General features: G+C 36.0%; 1 protein-coding gene across 1 annotated transcript in view; it reads right to left on the bottom strand.

The window, feature by feature from the left end:
* The window catches only part of SPAG16 (sperm associated antigen 16), a 996,461-nt gene that overhangs the window by 526,204 nt on the left and 454,585 nt on the right, over positions 1-15,672 (bottom strand). Inside the window, exon 11 of the mRNA XM_053597632.1 lies at positions 11,154-11,297. Coding sequence (XP_053453607.1) covers positions 11,154-11,297 — 144 coding nt within the window. The remainder of the gene's footprint in view (positions 1-11,153; positions 11,298-15,672) is intronic.

Here is a 15,672-nt window from a genome sequence, read left to right as displayed (position 1 = left end):
ATAAATGTAATTCAGCACATAAACTAACTAAAAAATAAAGAACATATGATTCTCTCAATTGATTCAGAAAAGGCTTTTGATAATATCCAGCATCCCTTCATGATCAGAACACTTAAGAAAATTGGTATAGAAGGGACATTTCTTAAACTAATAGAGGCCATCTACAGCAAACCCACAGCCAATATCGTATTGAATGGAGTTAAATTGAAATCATTTCCACTTAGATCAGGAACCAGGCAAGGTTGCCCATTGTCTCCATTGCTCTTCAACATTGTAATGGAAGTTTTAGCCATTGCAATTAAGGAAGAAAAGGGAATCAAGGGTACATACATAGGGTCAGAAGAGATCAGACTTCCACTCTTCGCAGATGACATGATCATATATCTGGAAAACACTAGGGATCCTACTACAAAACTTTTAGAAGTGAGCAAGGAGAACAGCTTCCTTGCATCTGGGCACCGTGAGTCTGGGGAGATAGGACTCCAGGCATCTCTGGCTGGTGGGAACTGCCTATCATCACTCCTATGAGGATACAGGGAGTCAGCGAGAGACTTCTGGACCCCAAGAGGAGGACTAAAACAGTGGAAAACCGGCAAGTGGTCGCGTGTGTTCAACCCGTCTAAACCCGCCCACAACTTCCACAGGCACAAGAACTTAAAGAGCAAGAGGAAGTGAAAGGAAAATTAGGGCAAGGAAACAGATAAAAGAAATCACTCATGAGGAAGAATCAGCAGAAAACTCCAGGCAACATGAAGAACCAGTCCAGAACAACCCCGCCAAGGGACCATGAGGTAGCTACTGCAGAGGATTCCACCTATACAGAAATGTTAGGAATGACAGAAAGGGAATTTAGAATACACATGTTGAAAACAATGAAAGAAATGATGGAAACAATGAAGGAAACTGCTAATAAAGTGGAAAATAACCAAAAGGAAATCCAAAAACAGAATCAAATCAGAGATGAACGATATGAAGAATATAAAAAGGATATAGCAGAGCTGAAGGAAATGAAACAGTCAATCAGGGAACTTAAAGATGCAATGGAAAGTATCAGCAACAGGTTAGACCATGCAGAAGAAAGAATTTCAGAGGTAGAAGACAAAGTTTTTGAGATAACTCAGATAGTAAAAGAGGCAGAAAAGAAGAGAGAGAAAGCAGAACGTTCACTGTCAGAATTATGGGACTTTATGAAACGTTCCAATATACGAGTTATAGGAATTCCAGAAGGGGAAGAAGAATGCCCCAGAGGAATGGAAGCCATACTAGAGAATATTATAAAAGAAAATTTCCCAAACATCACCAAAGATTCTGACACACTGCTTTCAGAGGGCTATCGGACCCCAGGTCGCCTCAACTCTAACCGAACTTCTCCAAGACACATTGTGATGAACCTGTCCAAAGTCAAGACAAAAGAAAAGATTCTGCAAGCTGCCAGGAGTAAGCGCCAGTTGACCTACAGGGGCAAATCCATCAGAGTGACCTCAGACTTCTCTAATGAAACTTTCCAAGCAAGAAGACAATGGTCATCTACCTTTAATCTACTTAAACAGAACAATTTTCAGCCCAGAATTCTGTACCCTGCTAAGCTAAGCTTCAAAATTGATGGAGAAATCAAATCATTTACGGATATACAAACATTGAGGAAATTCACCACAACAAGACCAGCTCTACAGGGAATACTTCAACCTGTTCTGCACACTGACCACCACAATGGATCAGCAGCAAAGTAAGAACTCAGAAATCAAAGGACAGAACCTAACCTCCACACTGATGCAAAAGATAAAACTAAGCAATGGACTCTCACCAAATAAGACGAATAGAATACTACCACACTTATCAATTATCTCCATAAATGTTAATGGCTTGAATTCCCCACTGAAGAGACATAGATTGGCTGACTGGATTAAAAAACACAAGCCATCCATTTGCTGTCTGCAAGAAACACACCTGGCTTCAAAAGACAAATTAAAGCTCCGAGTCAAGGGTTGGAAGACAATTTTTCAGGCAAATGGAATTCAGAAGAAAAGAGGAGTTGCAATCTTATTTTCAGATACATGTGGATTTAAAGCAACTAAAGTCAAAAAAGACAAAGATGGTCACTTTATATTGGTCAAGGGAAAACTACAAGAAGACATTTCAATTCTAAATATCTATGCACCAAATTTAAATTCTCCCAGATTCTTGAAACAGACCTTACTCAGTCTGAGCAATATGATATCTGATAATACCATCATAACAGGGGACTTTAACACACCTCTTACAGAGCTGGACAGATCCTCTAAACAGAAATTAAACAAAGATATAAGAGATTTAAATGAGACCCTAGAACAATTATGCTTGATAGACGCATATAGAACACTCCACCCCAAAGATAAAGAATATACATTCTTCTCATCACCCCATGGAACATTCTCCAAAATTGATCATATCCTGGGACACAAAACAAATATCAACAGAATCAAAAGAATTGAAATTTTACCTTGTATCTTTTCAGACCATAAGGCACTAAAGGTGGAACTCAACTCTAACAAAAATGCTCGACCCCATCCAAAGGCATGGAAATTAAACAATCTTCTGTTGAATAACAGATGGGTGCAGGAAGAAATCAAACAGGAAATCACTAACTTTCTTAAGCATAACAACATTGAAGACACAAGCTACCAAAACCTGTGGGATACTGCAAAAGCAGTTTTGAGAGGAAAATTCATCGCTTTAGATGCCTACATTCGAAAAACAGACAGAGAGCACATCAACAATCTCACAAGAGACCTTATGGAATTGGAAAAAGAAGAACAATCTAAGCCTAAACTCAGTAGAAGAAAAGAAATCTCCAAAATCAAATCAGAGATCAATGAAATTGAAAACAAAAGAATCATTCAGAAAATTAATGAAACAAGGAGTTGGTTTTTTGAAAAAATAAATAAAATAGATAAACCATTGGCCAGACTAACTAGAAATAGAAAAGTAAAATCTCTAGTAACCTCAATCAGAAATGATAAAGGGGAAATAACAACTGATCCCACAGAGATACAAGAGATCATCTCTGAATACTACCAGAAACTGTATGCCCAGAAATTTGACAATGTGAAGGAAATGGATCAATATTTGGAATCACACCCTCTCCCTAGACTTGGCCAGGAAGAAATAGACCTCCTGAACAGACCAATTTCAAGCACTGAGATCAAAGAAACAATAAAAAAGCTTCCAACTAAAAAATGCCCTGGTCCAGATGGCTTCACTCCAGAATTCTATCAAACCTTCAAGGAAGAGCTTATTCCTGTACTGCAGAAATTATTCCAAAAAATTGAGGAAGAAGGAATCTTCCCCAACACATTCTATGAAGCAAACATCACCCTGATACCAAAACCAGGAAAAGACCCAAACAAAAAGGAGAATTTCAGACCAATCTCACTCATGAATATAGATGCAAAAATTCTCAACAAAATCCTAGCCAATAGATTACAGCTTATCATCAAAAAAGTCATTCATCATGATCAAGCAGGCTTCATCCCAGGGATGCAAGGCTGGTTCAACATACGCAAGTCCATAAACGTTATCCACCATATTAACAGAGGCAAAAATAAAGATCACATGATCCTCTCAATAGATGCAGAAAAAGCATTTGATAAAATCCAGCATCCTTTTCTAATTAGAACACTGAAGAGTATAGGCATAGGTGGCACATTTCTAAAACTGATTGAAGCTATCTATGACAAACCCACAGCCAATATTTTACTGAATGGAGTAAAACTGAAACCTTTTCCTCTTAGAACTGGAACCAGACAAGGTTGTCCTCTGTCACCTTTACTATTCAACATAGTGCTGGAAGTTCTAGCCAATACAATTAGGCAAGACAAGGAAATAAAGGGAATCCAAATGGGAGCAGAGGAGGTCAAACTCTCCCTCTTTGCTGACGACATGATCTTATACTTAGAGAACCCCAAAGACTCAACCACAAGACTCCTAGAAGTCATCAAAAAATACAGTAATGTTTCAGGATATAAAATCAATGTCCACAAGTCAGTAGCCTTTGTATACACCAATAACAGTCAAGAGGAGAAGCTAATTAAGGACACAACTCCCTTCACCATAGTTTCAAAGAAAATGAAATACCTAGGAATATACCTAACGAAGGAGGTGAAGGACCTCTATAAAGAAAACTATGAACTCCTCAGAAAGGAAATAGCAGAGGATATTAACAAATGGAAGAACATACCATGCTCATGGATGGGAAGAATCAACATTGTTAAAATGTCTATACTTCCCAAAGCAATCTACCTATTCAATGCCATTCCTATCAAAGTACCTACATCGTACTTTCAAGATTTGGAAAAAATGATTCTGCGTTTTGTATGGAACCGGAAAAAACCCCGTATAGCTAAGGCAGTTCTTAGTAACAAAAATAAAGCTGGGGGCATCAGCATACCAGATTTTAGTCTGTACTACAAAGCCATAGTGCTCAAGACAGCTTGGTACTGGCACAAAAACAGAGACATAGACACTTGGAATCGAATTGAACACCAAGAAATGAAACTAACATCTTACAACCACCTAATCTTCGATAAACCAAACAAGAACTTACCTTGGGGGAAAGACTCCCTATTCAATAAATGGTGTTGGGAGAATTGGATGTCTGCGTGTAAAAGACTGAAACTGGACCCACACCTTTCCCCACTCACAAAAATTGATTCAAGATGGATAAAGGACTTAAATTTAAGGCACGAAACAATAAAAATCCTCAAAGAAAGCATAGGAAAAACACTGGAAGATATTGGCCTGGGGGAAGACTTCATGAAGAAGACTGCCATGGCAATTGCAACAACAACAAAAATAAACAAATGGGACTTCATTAAACTGAAAAGCTTCTGTACAGCTAAGGTGACGATAACCAAAGCAAAGAGACAACCCACACAATGGGAAAGGATATTTGCATATTTTCAATCAGACAGAAGCTTGATAACCAGGATCTATAGAGAACTCAAATTAATCCACATGAAAAAAGCCAACAATCCCTTATATCAATGGGCAAGAGACATGAATAGAACTTTCTCTAAAGACGACAGACGAATGGCTAACAAACACATGAAAAAATGTTCATCATCTCTATATATTAGAGAAATGCAAATCAAAACATCCCTGAGATATCATCTAACCCCAGAGAGAATGGCCCACATCACAAAATCTCAAAACTGCAGATGCTGGCGTGGATGTGGAGAGAAGGGAACACTTTTACACTGCTGGTGGGACTGCAAACTAGTACAACCTTTCTGGAAGGAAGTATGGAGAAACCTCAAAGCACTCAACCTAGACCTCCCATTCGATCCTGCAATCCCATTACTGGGCATCTACCCAGAAGGAAAAAAATCCTTTTATCATAAGGACACTTGTACTAGACTGTTTATTGCAGCTCAATTTACAATCGCCAAAATGTGGAAACAGCCGAAATGCCCACCAACCCAGAATGGATTAACAAGCTGTGGTATATGTATACCATGGAATACTATTCAGCCATTAAAAAAAATGGAGACTTTACATCCTTCGTATTAACCTGGATGGAAGTGGAAGACATTATTCTTAGTAAAGCATCACAAGAATGGAGAAGCATGAATCCTATGTACTCAATCTTGATATGAGGACAATTAATGACAATTAAGGTTATGGGGGGGGAGCAGAAAGAGAGAGGGAGGGAGTGGGGTGGGGCCTTAGTGTGTGTCACACTTTATGGGGGCAAGACATGATTGCAAGAGGGACTTTACCTAACAATTGCAATCAGTGTAACTGGCTTATTGTACCCTCAATGAATCCCCAACAATAAAAAAAAAAAAGAAAAAAGAAAAAAAAAAAAAAGAATGGAAAAAAAAAAAAAAAATGGAGACTTTACATCCTTCGTATTAACCTGGATGGAAGTGGAAGACATTATTCTTAGTAAAGCATCACAAGAATGGAGAAGCATGAATCCTATGTACTCAATCTTGATATGAGGACAATTAATGACAATTAAGGTTATGGGGGGGGAAGCAGAAAGAGAGAGGGAGGGAGTGGGGTGGGGCCTTAGTGTGTGTCACACTTTATGGGGGCAGGACATGATTGCAAGAGGGACTTTACCTAGCAATTGCAATCAGTGTAACTGGCTTATTGTACCCTCAATGAATCCCCAACAATAAAAAAAAAAAAAGAAAAAAAAAAAGTAGTACCAAAAAAAAAAAAAAAGAAGTGAGCAAGGAATACAGCAATGTCTCAGGCAACAAAATCGACACCCATAAATCTGTAGCCTTTATATAAATACCAACAATAGCCAAGCTGAAAAAACAGTCAAGGACTATTCCTTTCAGAGTAGCGCCAAAGAAGATGAAATATTTGGGAGTTTATCTAACAAAGGACGTGAAAGATCTCTATAAAGAGAACTAAGAAACCTTAAGAAAAGAAATAGTTGAAGATGTTAAAAAATGGAAAAATATACCATGCTTATGGCTGGGAAGAATCAACATCGTTAAAGCAAAGCAGTACATAATTTTAATGCAATTCCTATAAAAGCTCCATTGTCATATTTTAAAGATCTTGAAAAAATAATACATTGGTTTATATGGAATCAGAAAAAAACCTCAAATAGCCAAAACATTACTCATAAATAAAAACAAAGCAGGAGGAATCACGCTACTAGATCTCAGACTATACTATAAATCAACAGCGATCAAAACAGCATGGTACTGGCACAAAAAATGGAGAAGTAGATGTCTGGAACAGAAAAGAGAACCAAGAGATGACTCCAGCTACTTACAGTTATTTGATCTTTGACAAGCCAATTAAAAACATTCAATGGGGAAAAGATTCCCTATTTAACAAATGGTGCTGGGTGAACTGGCTGGTGATCTGTAAAAGGCTGAAACTAGACCCACACCTTTCATCATTAATTAAGATAGACTCTCGCTGGATAAAAGATTTAAACTTAAGACATGAAACTATAAAAATACTTGAAGAAAGTGCAGGGAAGACTCTTGAAGAAATCGGCCTGGGTGAATATTTTATGAGAATGACTCCCCAGGCAATTGAAGCAGCTTCAAAAATACACTACTGGCACCTGATCAAACTAAAAAGCTTCTGCACAGCCAAGAACATAGTAAGTAAAGCAAGCCGACAGCCCTCAGAATGGGAGAAAATATTTGCAGGTTATACCTCCGATTAAAGGTCTAATAACCAGAATCCACAGAGAACTCAAATGTATTAGCAAGAAAAGAACAAGTGATCCCATCTCAGGGTGGGCAAAGTACTTGAAGAGAAACTTCTCTAAAGAAGACAGACTCGCGATCTACAGACACATGAAAATAGTTCATCATTCTTAATCACCATAGAAATGCAAATCAAAACTACTTTGAGATATCACCTAACCCCAGTAAGAGAAGCCTACATAACAAAATCCCAAAACCAGAGATGTTGGCGTGGATGTGGAGAAAAGGGCACACTTCTACTCTGCTGGTGGGAATGTACACTAATACATTACTTTTGGAAGGGTGTTTGGAGAATATTTAAAGATCTAAAAATAGACCTGCCATTCAATCCTATAATTCCTTTACTAGGTATATACCCAGAAGACCAAAAATCACAATATAACAAAGATATCTGTACCAGAGTGTTTGTTGCAGCCCAATTCATAATTGCTAAGTCATGGAAGAAGCCCAGGTGCCCATCGACCCATGAATGCACTAGCAAATTTTGGTACATGTATACCATGGAATATTATGCAGCCTTAAAGAAAGATGGAGACTTTACCTCTTTCATGTTTACTTGGATGGAGCTGGAAAAAGCATGGTATATTTTTCCATTTCCAGCTTTCTTCTTAGCAAAGTATCTCAAGAATGGAAGAAAAAGTATCCAATGTACTCAGCCCTACTATGAAGCTAATTTACAGCTTTTATATGAAGGCTATAACCCAACTATAGCACAAGAATATGGGGAAAGGGCCAAGGGAGGGGAAGGGAGGGGGGAAGTCAGGGTTGAGGGAGGGTAATGGGTGGGGCCCCCCCTATGATGCATCTAGAATGGGTACAGGTGAAACCTATTAAATGCAGAATACAAATGTCTACATACAATAACTAAGAAAATGCCATGAAGACTATGTTGAACAGTTTGATGAGAATATTTCAGATTGTATATGAAACCAGCACATTGTACCCCTTGATTGCACAAATGTACACAGCTATGATTAAACAATAAAAAATAAATAAATAAATAAATAAAGGACGTGGATACCCAAGTCCTACTGAGAATCTTAAAAACTTAGATTCAAATAGAAGAATTTCACTGTAAAGAGTAAATGACAATGATCAGTTGCATGAATATTACTTTATAATAAAGAATTTAGGAGACTTGCAATAAGAGTTTTTTAAATGCTTTCAGCATGTATAAAGTCTGAGTAATTTTCACATAAAATGTATAATTAAAAGTTTTGCATATTTGTTTTTTGAGTTATCAATATGTCAGAAGATATTAGTGTGACAATAAAAAGTAACTGATATTATAACATTAAGGAAAATAAAAAATAACTTTACTCAACATTTAAAGAAAATAAACACTAATTGGAGAAGTAATGAGGTTTCCATGGGCATGTTTTGATGTTGGTGTACTATTAAATACACTTACTATTTTATGAATTTCTCTAATTTGAGTATAATTTTGTTTACTTAATGGATTAAAAGTTGAGAAAGATAATTTGATTCTGATGATGTATTTCTTGCTGCTATAATTTTGTTTTATGTGATCTTTTATTTTATGTTAAGTGAATCCTCGAGTTCTCCTGTCAGTTCTGGTTTTACCTGTTAATCCTTTTTTGCTTGATGTAAATCTTGAGATGCCTGCTTTATTTATTAAGGTATCTGAGATCTCTGCTATGACAAAGGAAGCAGGACATCACCCTAAGCAAGACTAACTAGGCCTGTCAAGGTGTGGACCACGTTATATTAAGTAGGACAGACTCCAAACAAAATTTGGGTATGTCACCATCACAGAAGAGGCGGTGAGTCTAAGGCTGGCTACCAGTGCATATAGGAATACATCCAGCTGTCAGTTACAAAAAACACTCAACTAGAAGCATTTGAAATTAAAAATAAAGAAAACGGATGAATTTATTTTTCTTCCGAGAAGAGCACATGAGGTAAGCAAGTGTCCATACATACTGTGACCACCCGAAGTTTCTTCCAAGAAAGCAGAATCAACCTGACCACTAATTTTACATTTCATTTTTAATTATAGATGAAGTATATAGTATGAGAGGAAAAATATTATTTTCAATCACTAAGTATTGTTTTTTACTGAACAAATTAGATAAGCCAAAATAAAGCTCAAATGTCACAAATTTAAATTTCAGAAAACATTACTTTCAACAACTTTTAAGACATCAACGTTTTATATATATATGTACATGTATATACATATATATTCGGTACTTTTTACATACATTAAGGATTATAAAATGTTTAAAGTCTAAAACATAAACTCTTCTAGAATTTATTTATACCCCCAAATAAACCAAAAGAGAACATTTTTGTTGTATGTTTTATTCTTTTTCATTAGTTCTACAAAAAGGACATTTGCGATTCAGCATCTCTTGCTTAAAAATACTTATAGTTAATGGGCGGTGCCTGTGGCTCAAAGGAGTAGGGTGCCAGCCCCATATACTGGAGGTGGTGGGTTCAAACCCAGCCCCGGCCAAAAAAACTGCAAAAAAAAATTATATACTTACAGTTAAGTGTATTTTCTCAAATTATTTTTGTCTCATGCACTGAAAAAAGCAAACAGTATTAATAATTGTGCCACAATTCTGCCATAAGAAAGTAAGGAAAGGAAACTCACATTATGAGTGAATAATGATGTATCCCACCTCAGTTTAATTTCAGTAATTGAGTAGGAAAACAGGGAGATCTATTAAAAGAACCAATGCTGGTCAAGTATTAATGAGAAAATCTCTGAGTCACTGACTGTCATGGTCACAGGGCATTATCAAAATCTGATTAGTATGCCCAGTAGCTACATAAGTGATAGGCTACATTTCTAATTGCATTGTCTCCGCTTGCAAGACGGGCTTTGTGTTCCTCAGAGGGGAGAGGGCAGCCAGGCTCTGTTTATGCATATACATTTACCAGATGTGAAATGTACTACATGTTCATAAATTGAGGTCAAACATCTAGTACTAAAGATAAATTATGATTCAGGAAGATCTTCAAAAATTAAAATTTGAAACAAACTTAGTTCACTCTTTTTATTAACTTTTGAATTTCTGTATACTTAGAAAAATTTTTCCAATCTACTTTCATTGATATTAATACAAAAGATAAAACAAAGATGGTTAAAGAAAAAGAGATTTAGTAAAAAGATGAAAATAAATGAATAAGAAATCCTAACAAGAAATGTCCAATGGAATAATTTAGAAACTGCACCAAGAACTATGAAATCTCCAAAAATCATTAGGCTGAACTTATTAGAAAGAGTCAGACCCCAGAGTATTTACAAATGCTAAGAACTGTGGTGAACAATAGGGAACAGTCAGGATTGAAGTAGGAGCAGATCACAAAGAATCGTGAGCAGAGCTTTCCACCCACCAGAAGTGATGTGTCTGCCAATCTGATATGTCCTTCCTCCTATGCCGATGGTCTTCTGGGTACAAAAATTCAGTGACTTCTGAAAATTACAAGTCTCAGTATTTCAGTACTGCTTTGTTCTCTTTAATATCTTGGGCATCAGTGAATTTAAAGAAATTGATCACTGCTTTCTGATCCGTTTTGGTAGATAACTTAATTCTAAAACCTACAAGATTAACAGAGGCAAAGCAAACACTGGTATGCATTATTGACTAGAAATCCCTGTGCCTTGCCAGGACTCGTGAGCACAAGGAGCATTAACAACGCTTTTCCTGAGAGGATCATTGCTCTTCTTAAATGCATCAGCATGTGGACTAAATTTTACCTGTACCAAATATCGAAAAAAATCAATACAAAGTCAATATAATGAAAGACAAAGGGGCAATTATCTACACATTTGAAATTCAGTGGAGTTTGTGAGGCTACAGAGAGAAAAATGCCACAAAGACAGCAGAGTGAGGAAACAATCGACAAGCACGTTCCTGGAAGGATGAGGGTGATGCTGGTGTTGTGAGCACTGACCTGGGATGGAAACAGCAGTCTGAGAGCCAGTCCGTGTGGCCAAATCCCGTGAGAAGAACGTTGCCTTGTGGAAGCCCCACCACCTTCCAGAGGCGGTCCTCACCACAGGAGACCAAGATGTCCTTCTGGGGGTGCATGACAATGCTGTGCAAGGAAAGAGAAAAGTAGTTAGGGGGAGATGACACTAAATGGTTTCCGGATGTGAATAAATGAAATGGCAGTAATTATCTCATTTCAGCAAGGCAGGGACAGTTCACAGAGTGACTGGCCTAGAAATCAGTCGCTATATTGTTCTAAAAATGATAGCTTCGTGATCTCCATCTATTGCCATCAACTTCACTGGATCTCAGATTTCTCCTCATTTGCAAAATGAAGTGGTTGGTTCAGGTGGTTGTACATGCCTAATTTTGTTTGAAAAACAATTCTGGTTTATCTTTTAGGGAAAAAAGGTTATATCAATGATGTTGTAAATGGTATTTTTAGGATATTTGGATCAGTGGTCATGCTTATTATAGAACATCAAAATTCTTTTCAGATTACAATATGTCTTAAATCAGGCATTATCCAGGAAATGATCATAAATCATAACCACATTATCACAGTTCTATATAAATACTATAAATGAAACATTAACTCCATGGCCCACTATCTACACAAAGTGAAGGAACTAAAATTCTATGCTAATATACCACTTAAATTGGCTTCAGTCAATTCACAGTACACAAATTACAGTAATGAATTCAAGATGCATAAGGTAATTCCCACTCTATAAAGGCATAGAGGGAAATGAGAAAGAAGTATGTAAAATTAAAGATTAACATATTAACTATTATTATTTGAAGCAGATTCTGTTCATTGTAGCTATTTAAATATTGGAGCTAAACTATCCTGAAATCAAGAGTCTATAAGGTTAATGAGTGATATTTTATCTATGGCAATGCTTTAATCTTATTTATATAGAATTTCATCTATGCCTCATAATGTAAGGGGATAAGCGTGTCTAATGTTAAGCACCTATTAAAATACCAGTCTAAATATTAGCAACAAATTGTTCAATTTCAATTTGGCCATCTCAACTCAAAGGCACAATACATTTACTTCCCTATATTTTGGAGTGAAAGAAATATTAATTAAAAAATTGCAATCACACATTCATTTCTTTCATGGTCCATTCTATAAATGGCCTTGTTCCTTGTTTCTTCAATATGGACTTCAAGACATCAGTTTCCCAAGGAAATCGTGGCTTTGGTTCATACCTATACGGGTAACTCTAAAACTTGCATGAGAGCAAAACTTTTCTCATTATTTATTCCTTCCATTAATACCATTAAACCTCAAATTGTGAACTAAAAAACTATTTCCTTACATTAGACCTGTACGGTTTTAGAAGTCTCCTTCATCCAGGTTTAGAAGCATTCAATTCACAGAAATATAATCACTGTGGGCAGGGCCTTCTTTCTAGTGAAACATAGTTTCATTTTTCTCTGGCATTTTGCTACTCAAAATAAACACATTGGAAGGGAAATTATTCACTTTGTTATTCATCATAATGTTGGTTTGTGACTTTCAGAAGGCCAATTCAAGAAAGGAATTTATTACAGCTCAAACTGGATAGAGGATACATTTATAGAACTTAATTAGAAGAAAAATATGATGAGGGGTAAAAAAATGTCAGATTGAAATGAATTCTGCATTTAAATATACACAAGAAGGCAAACCAAATCCTTGAAGCTACTCAGTGTGATGTATGTTGGCTCACAGCCTTCCTGGCAGACACGCACACACTGACTAGATGATAAATTACCCTCTTTAAGTGAAGATAACTAAAATCATTGATGTCTTTACCAACTTTGAAAGATAAGTTTCCAAAATGACTTTTGTGAGAGGAGTTATTTATAGAAGTTAAAGGAAAAGCATAAACAGAAACCCATTGGCGGCTAATCCGTTTCAGAAGGACTTTTTTCCTGACTCTCCTCTCCCGTTCATCCTCTCCCCTCTGGGGCTTCCTTCATACCACCTGCAACTTCTAATTCCATTCCACACAGACTGATCCTCCTACTCACACTGTCTGGTTTCTTTGCCCATATATTCCATATATATGATTTTTATCTGATAATTTGTACACATTTCAGTTTCAACCAGGTGCTAATATTCTATTCTTCAAAGAAAAAAATTTTTTTACTTCATCAATGAATGATCTTCAAGCAAGTAGAAATACTGTCAGCATATATTGGAAGGAGTTGAATACTTTCATAAGAACCAATTAATACATACTAAATTTTCAATTATTCACTGAGTAGGTTTACCAGTAAAAACTGGCCCATTGAGATAAAGACCGCCAATCAAGAGTTGCAAAGCCAGTTCAATCACTCCTTTGGGATATGACCAAGATTTAAAACATAGTTTAAGGGCCATGGACCAGAAATATTTCCCCACATACAGAGGTTGTGTTATTACCAACTCCATAATGAGACACCGTTGTCTTAAATCATCACCATCATCATCAATTAAAAGTAGTATCTAACATTGTTTGAAATCTTAAATCTTGTACTAAATGTTTAATTCTCACAACTGAAATAAGAGTTCATATAGGCAGGGGTTTATATCTGTTTTGCTTTCTGTATGCTCAACCCCAACAGTAGCTGGCACATAGGGCCTATTCAATAAACTCTTGCCAAATATATGAATTAGTGATGATGGTATGCTATTAGTATTGTTCTTTAAAGCTTTAGTAAACTGGGTAGAGATATTATGCAAATTGCCCAAGCTCATGTTTGGTAATGGATGCAGGCCAACTTTGAATCTAGGATGGTCTGGCTTTGAGGATCATGATTTTAGCTACTCTACTTAGATGAAAGTTCCATAATTTATTATTTATATAGATACAATAAACATCAATGATTCTTATAGTAGACCTTAGATATAATTATTATCATTCCCAATAAATGCCTTAGTAATTTATTCATTAATAAACCCTGAATTAAAGAACCCGTCTAGGGATTGTCAGTTCATTGTATTGGAACTGGCATTACCAGCTGCAATAGTGTTAAAGGAGCTAGAAGTTTCTATCCTTCACAGTAGCACCTCTCCCACAATCTGTCTACATAAGCTCTTGAGCAGATGTACTACACATTACACTTCAGATATTTAACTTGTTTTTTTTGTGCTGATATTATGAGCCTGGTATTGTACATCATGTTGTCAAAGGGGATTATTTTTTATTCATCTATTTTCATAGAGCTGTCTGTAAAAAAATATAGAAGAATATTTAATAATCATTGATTCCACAGGCATTTATTTCTTTGAAAATTTACCCCGTATACTAGGCCTAAACTTTTACCATTATGCTTATCTCTAAATCAGTCTTTTGAGGAAGCTGAGAATAGGAGTAATAACTATCATTTTATAGGAGTCAGTTCTCGATTTGAAAATTTCATATGCTAAATCATTCAATGGTTATAACACAGGCACCCCCAGAAATACTGTGGGTTTGGTTCCAGACTTGTTAAGGTGCATACCACAAATATTTTGGTTTCCCAGTACATATAAAAGTTACATTTACAATATGCTGTAGTCCATTAAGTATACATTAGAATTATATCTAAAAAAATGTATATACCTTCATTTAAAATACTTGACTGCTAAAAAATGCTAATGGTCATCTGAACCTTTAGGGAATGGTAATCTATTTGTTGGTAGAGGGTCTTGCTTTGATAGTGATGTCCCCTGACTGATAAGGTTGGTGTTTGCTGAAGATTGGGATAGTTGTAGCAATTTTTAAAACTAAGACAAGAGTAAAATTTTCCACATTGATTGACTCTTCCTTTTACAAAAGATTTCCCTGTAGTATGTGATGCTGTTTGATAGCATTTTACCCACAGCAGGTCTTGTTTCAAAATAAGAAGTAATCATCTCAAACCCTGCTGCTGCTTTATCAACTATGTTTACAGAATATTCTAAATCCTTTGTTGTCATTTCAACAATGTTGACTGCGTCTTCCCCAGGAGGGGATTCCATCTCAATAAACTACTTTCTTTGTTTATCTAAAAAATGTTTTTGGTCCATTGAGGGAAAAGAAGTATGTATTTAACCAATACTTCTAGGATGTTTTATTTATCCATATAACAGTATTATAAAAATAGTTCCCAATTCCACATGATACACAAAAATCAATCCCTGGCAGATTGAAGACCTAAATGCAAAGAGAAAAACCTTAAAATTAAAAAAATACACAGGAGAAAACCCTCACAACCTTAGTGTATAGAAAGAATTTTCCCCAGCCTTTAAATACTTTATAGTGTGCTGAGCATTCTCTTATATAAGTTTAGCATAATTATGAAACTTAAGAAATCAAATGTTTACACAATACTATTATCTAATCTTTAGGCTCTATTAAAATTTCTCAAATTCACTCTATCATCAATGCCTTTTATTTTCTATTTCAGGATCCAAATAAGAATTACATAGATTTTTTTAAATTATTATGGGTCCATAATAGATGTACATAAATTTAGCGTAC

This window comes from Nycticebus coucang, chromosome 7, assembly GCF_027406575.1.
Source record: "Nycticebus coucang isolate mNycCou1 chromosome 7, mNycCou1.pri, whole genome shotgun sequence".
Classification (NCBI taxonomy): domain Eukaryota; kingdom Metazoa; phylum Chordata; class Mammalia; order Primates; family Lorisidae; genus Nycticebus; species Nycticebus coucang.
This window is presented reverse-complemented; position numbering and strand designations above follow the sequence as displayed.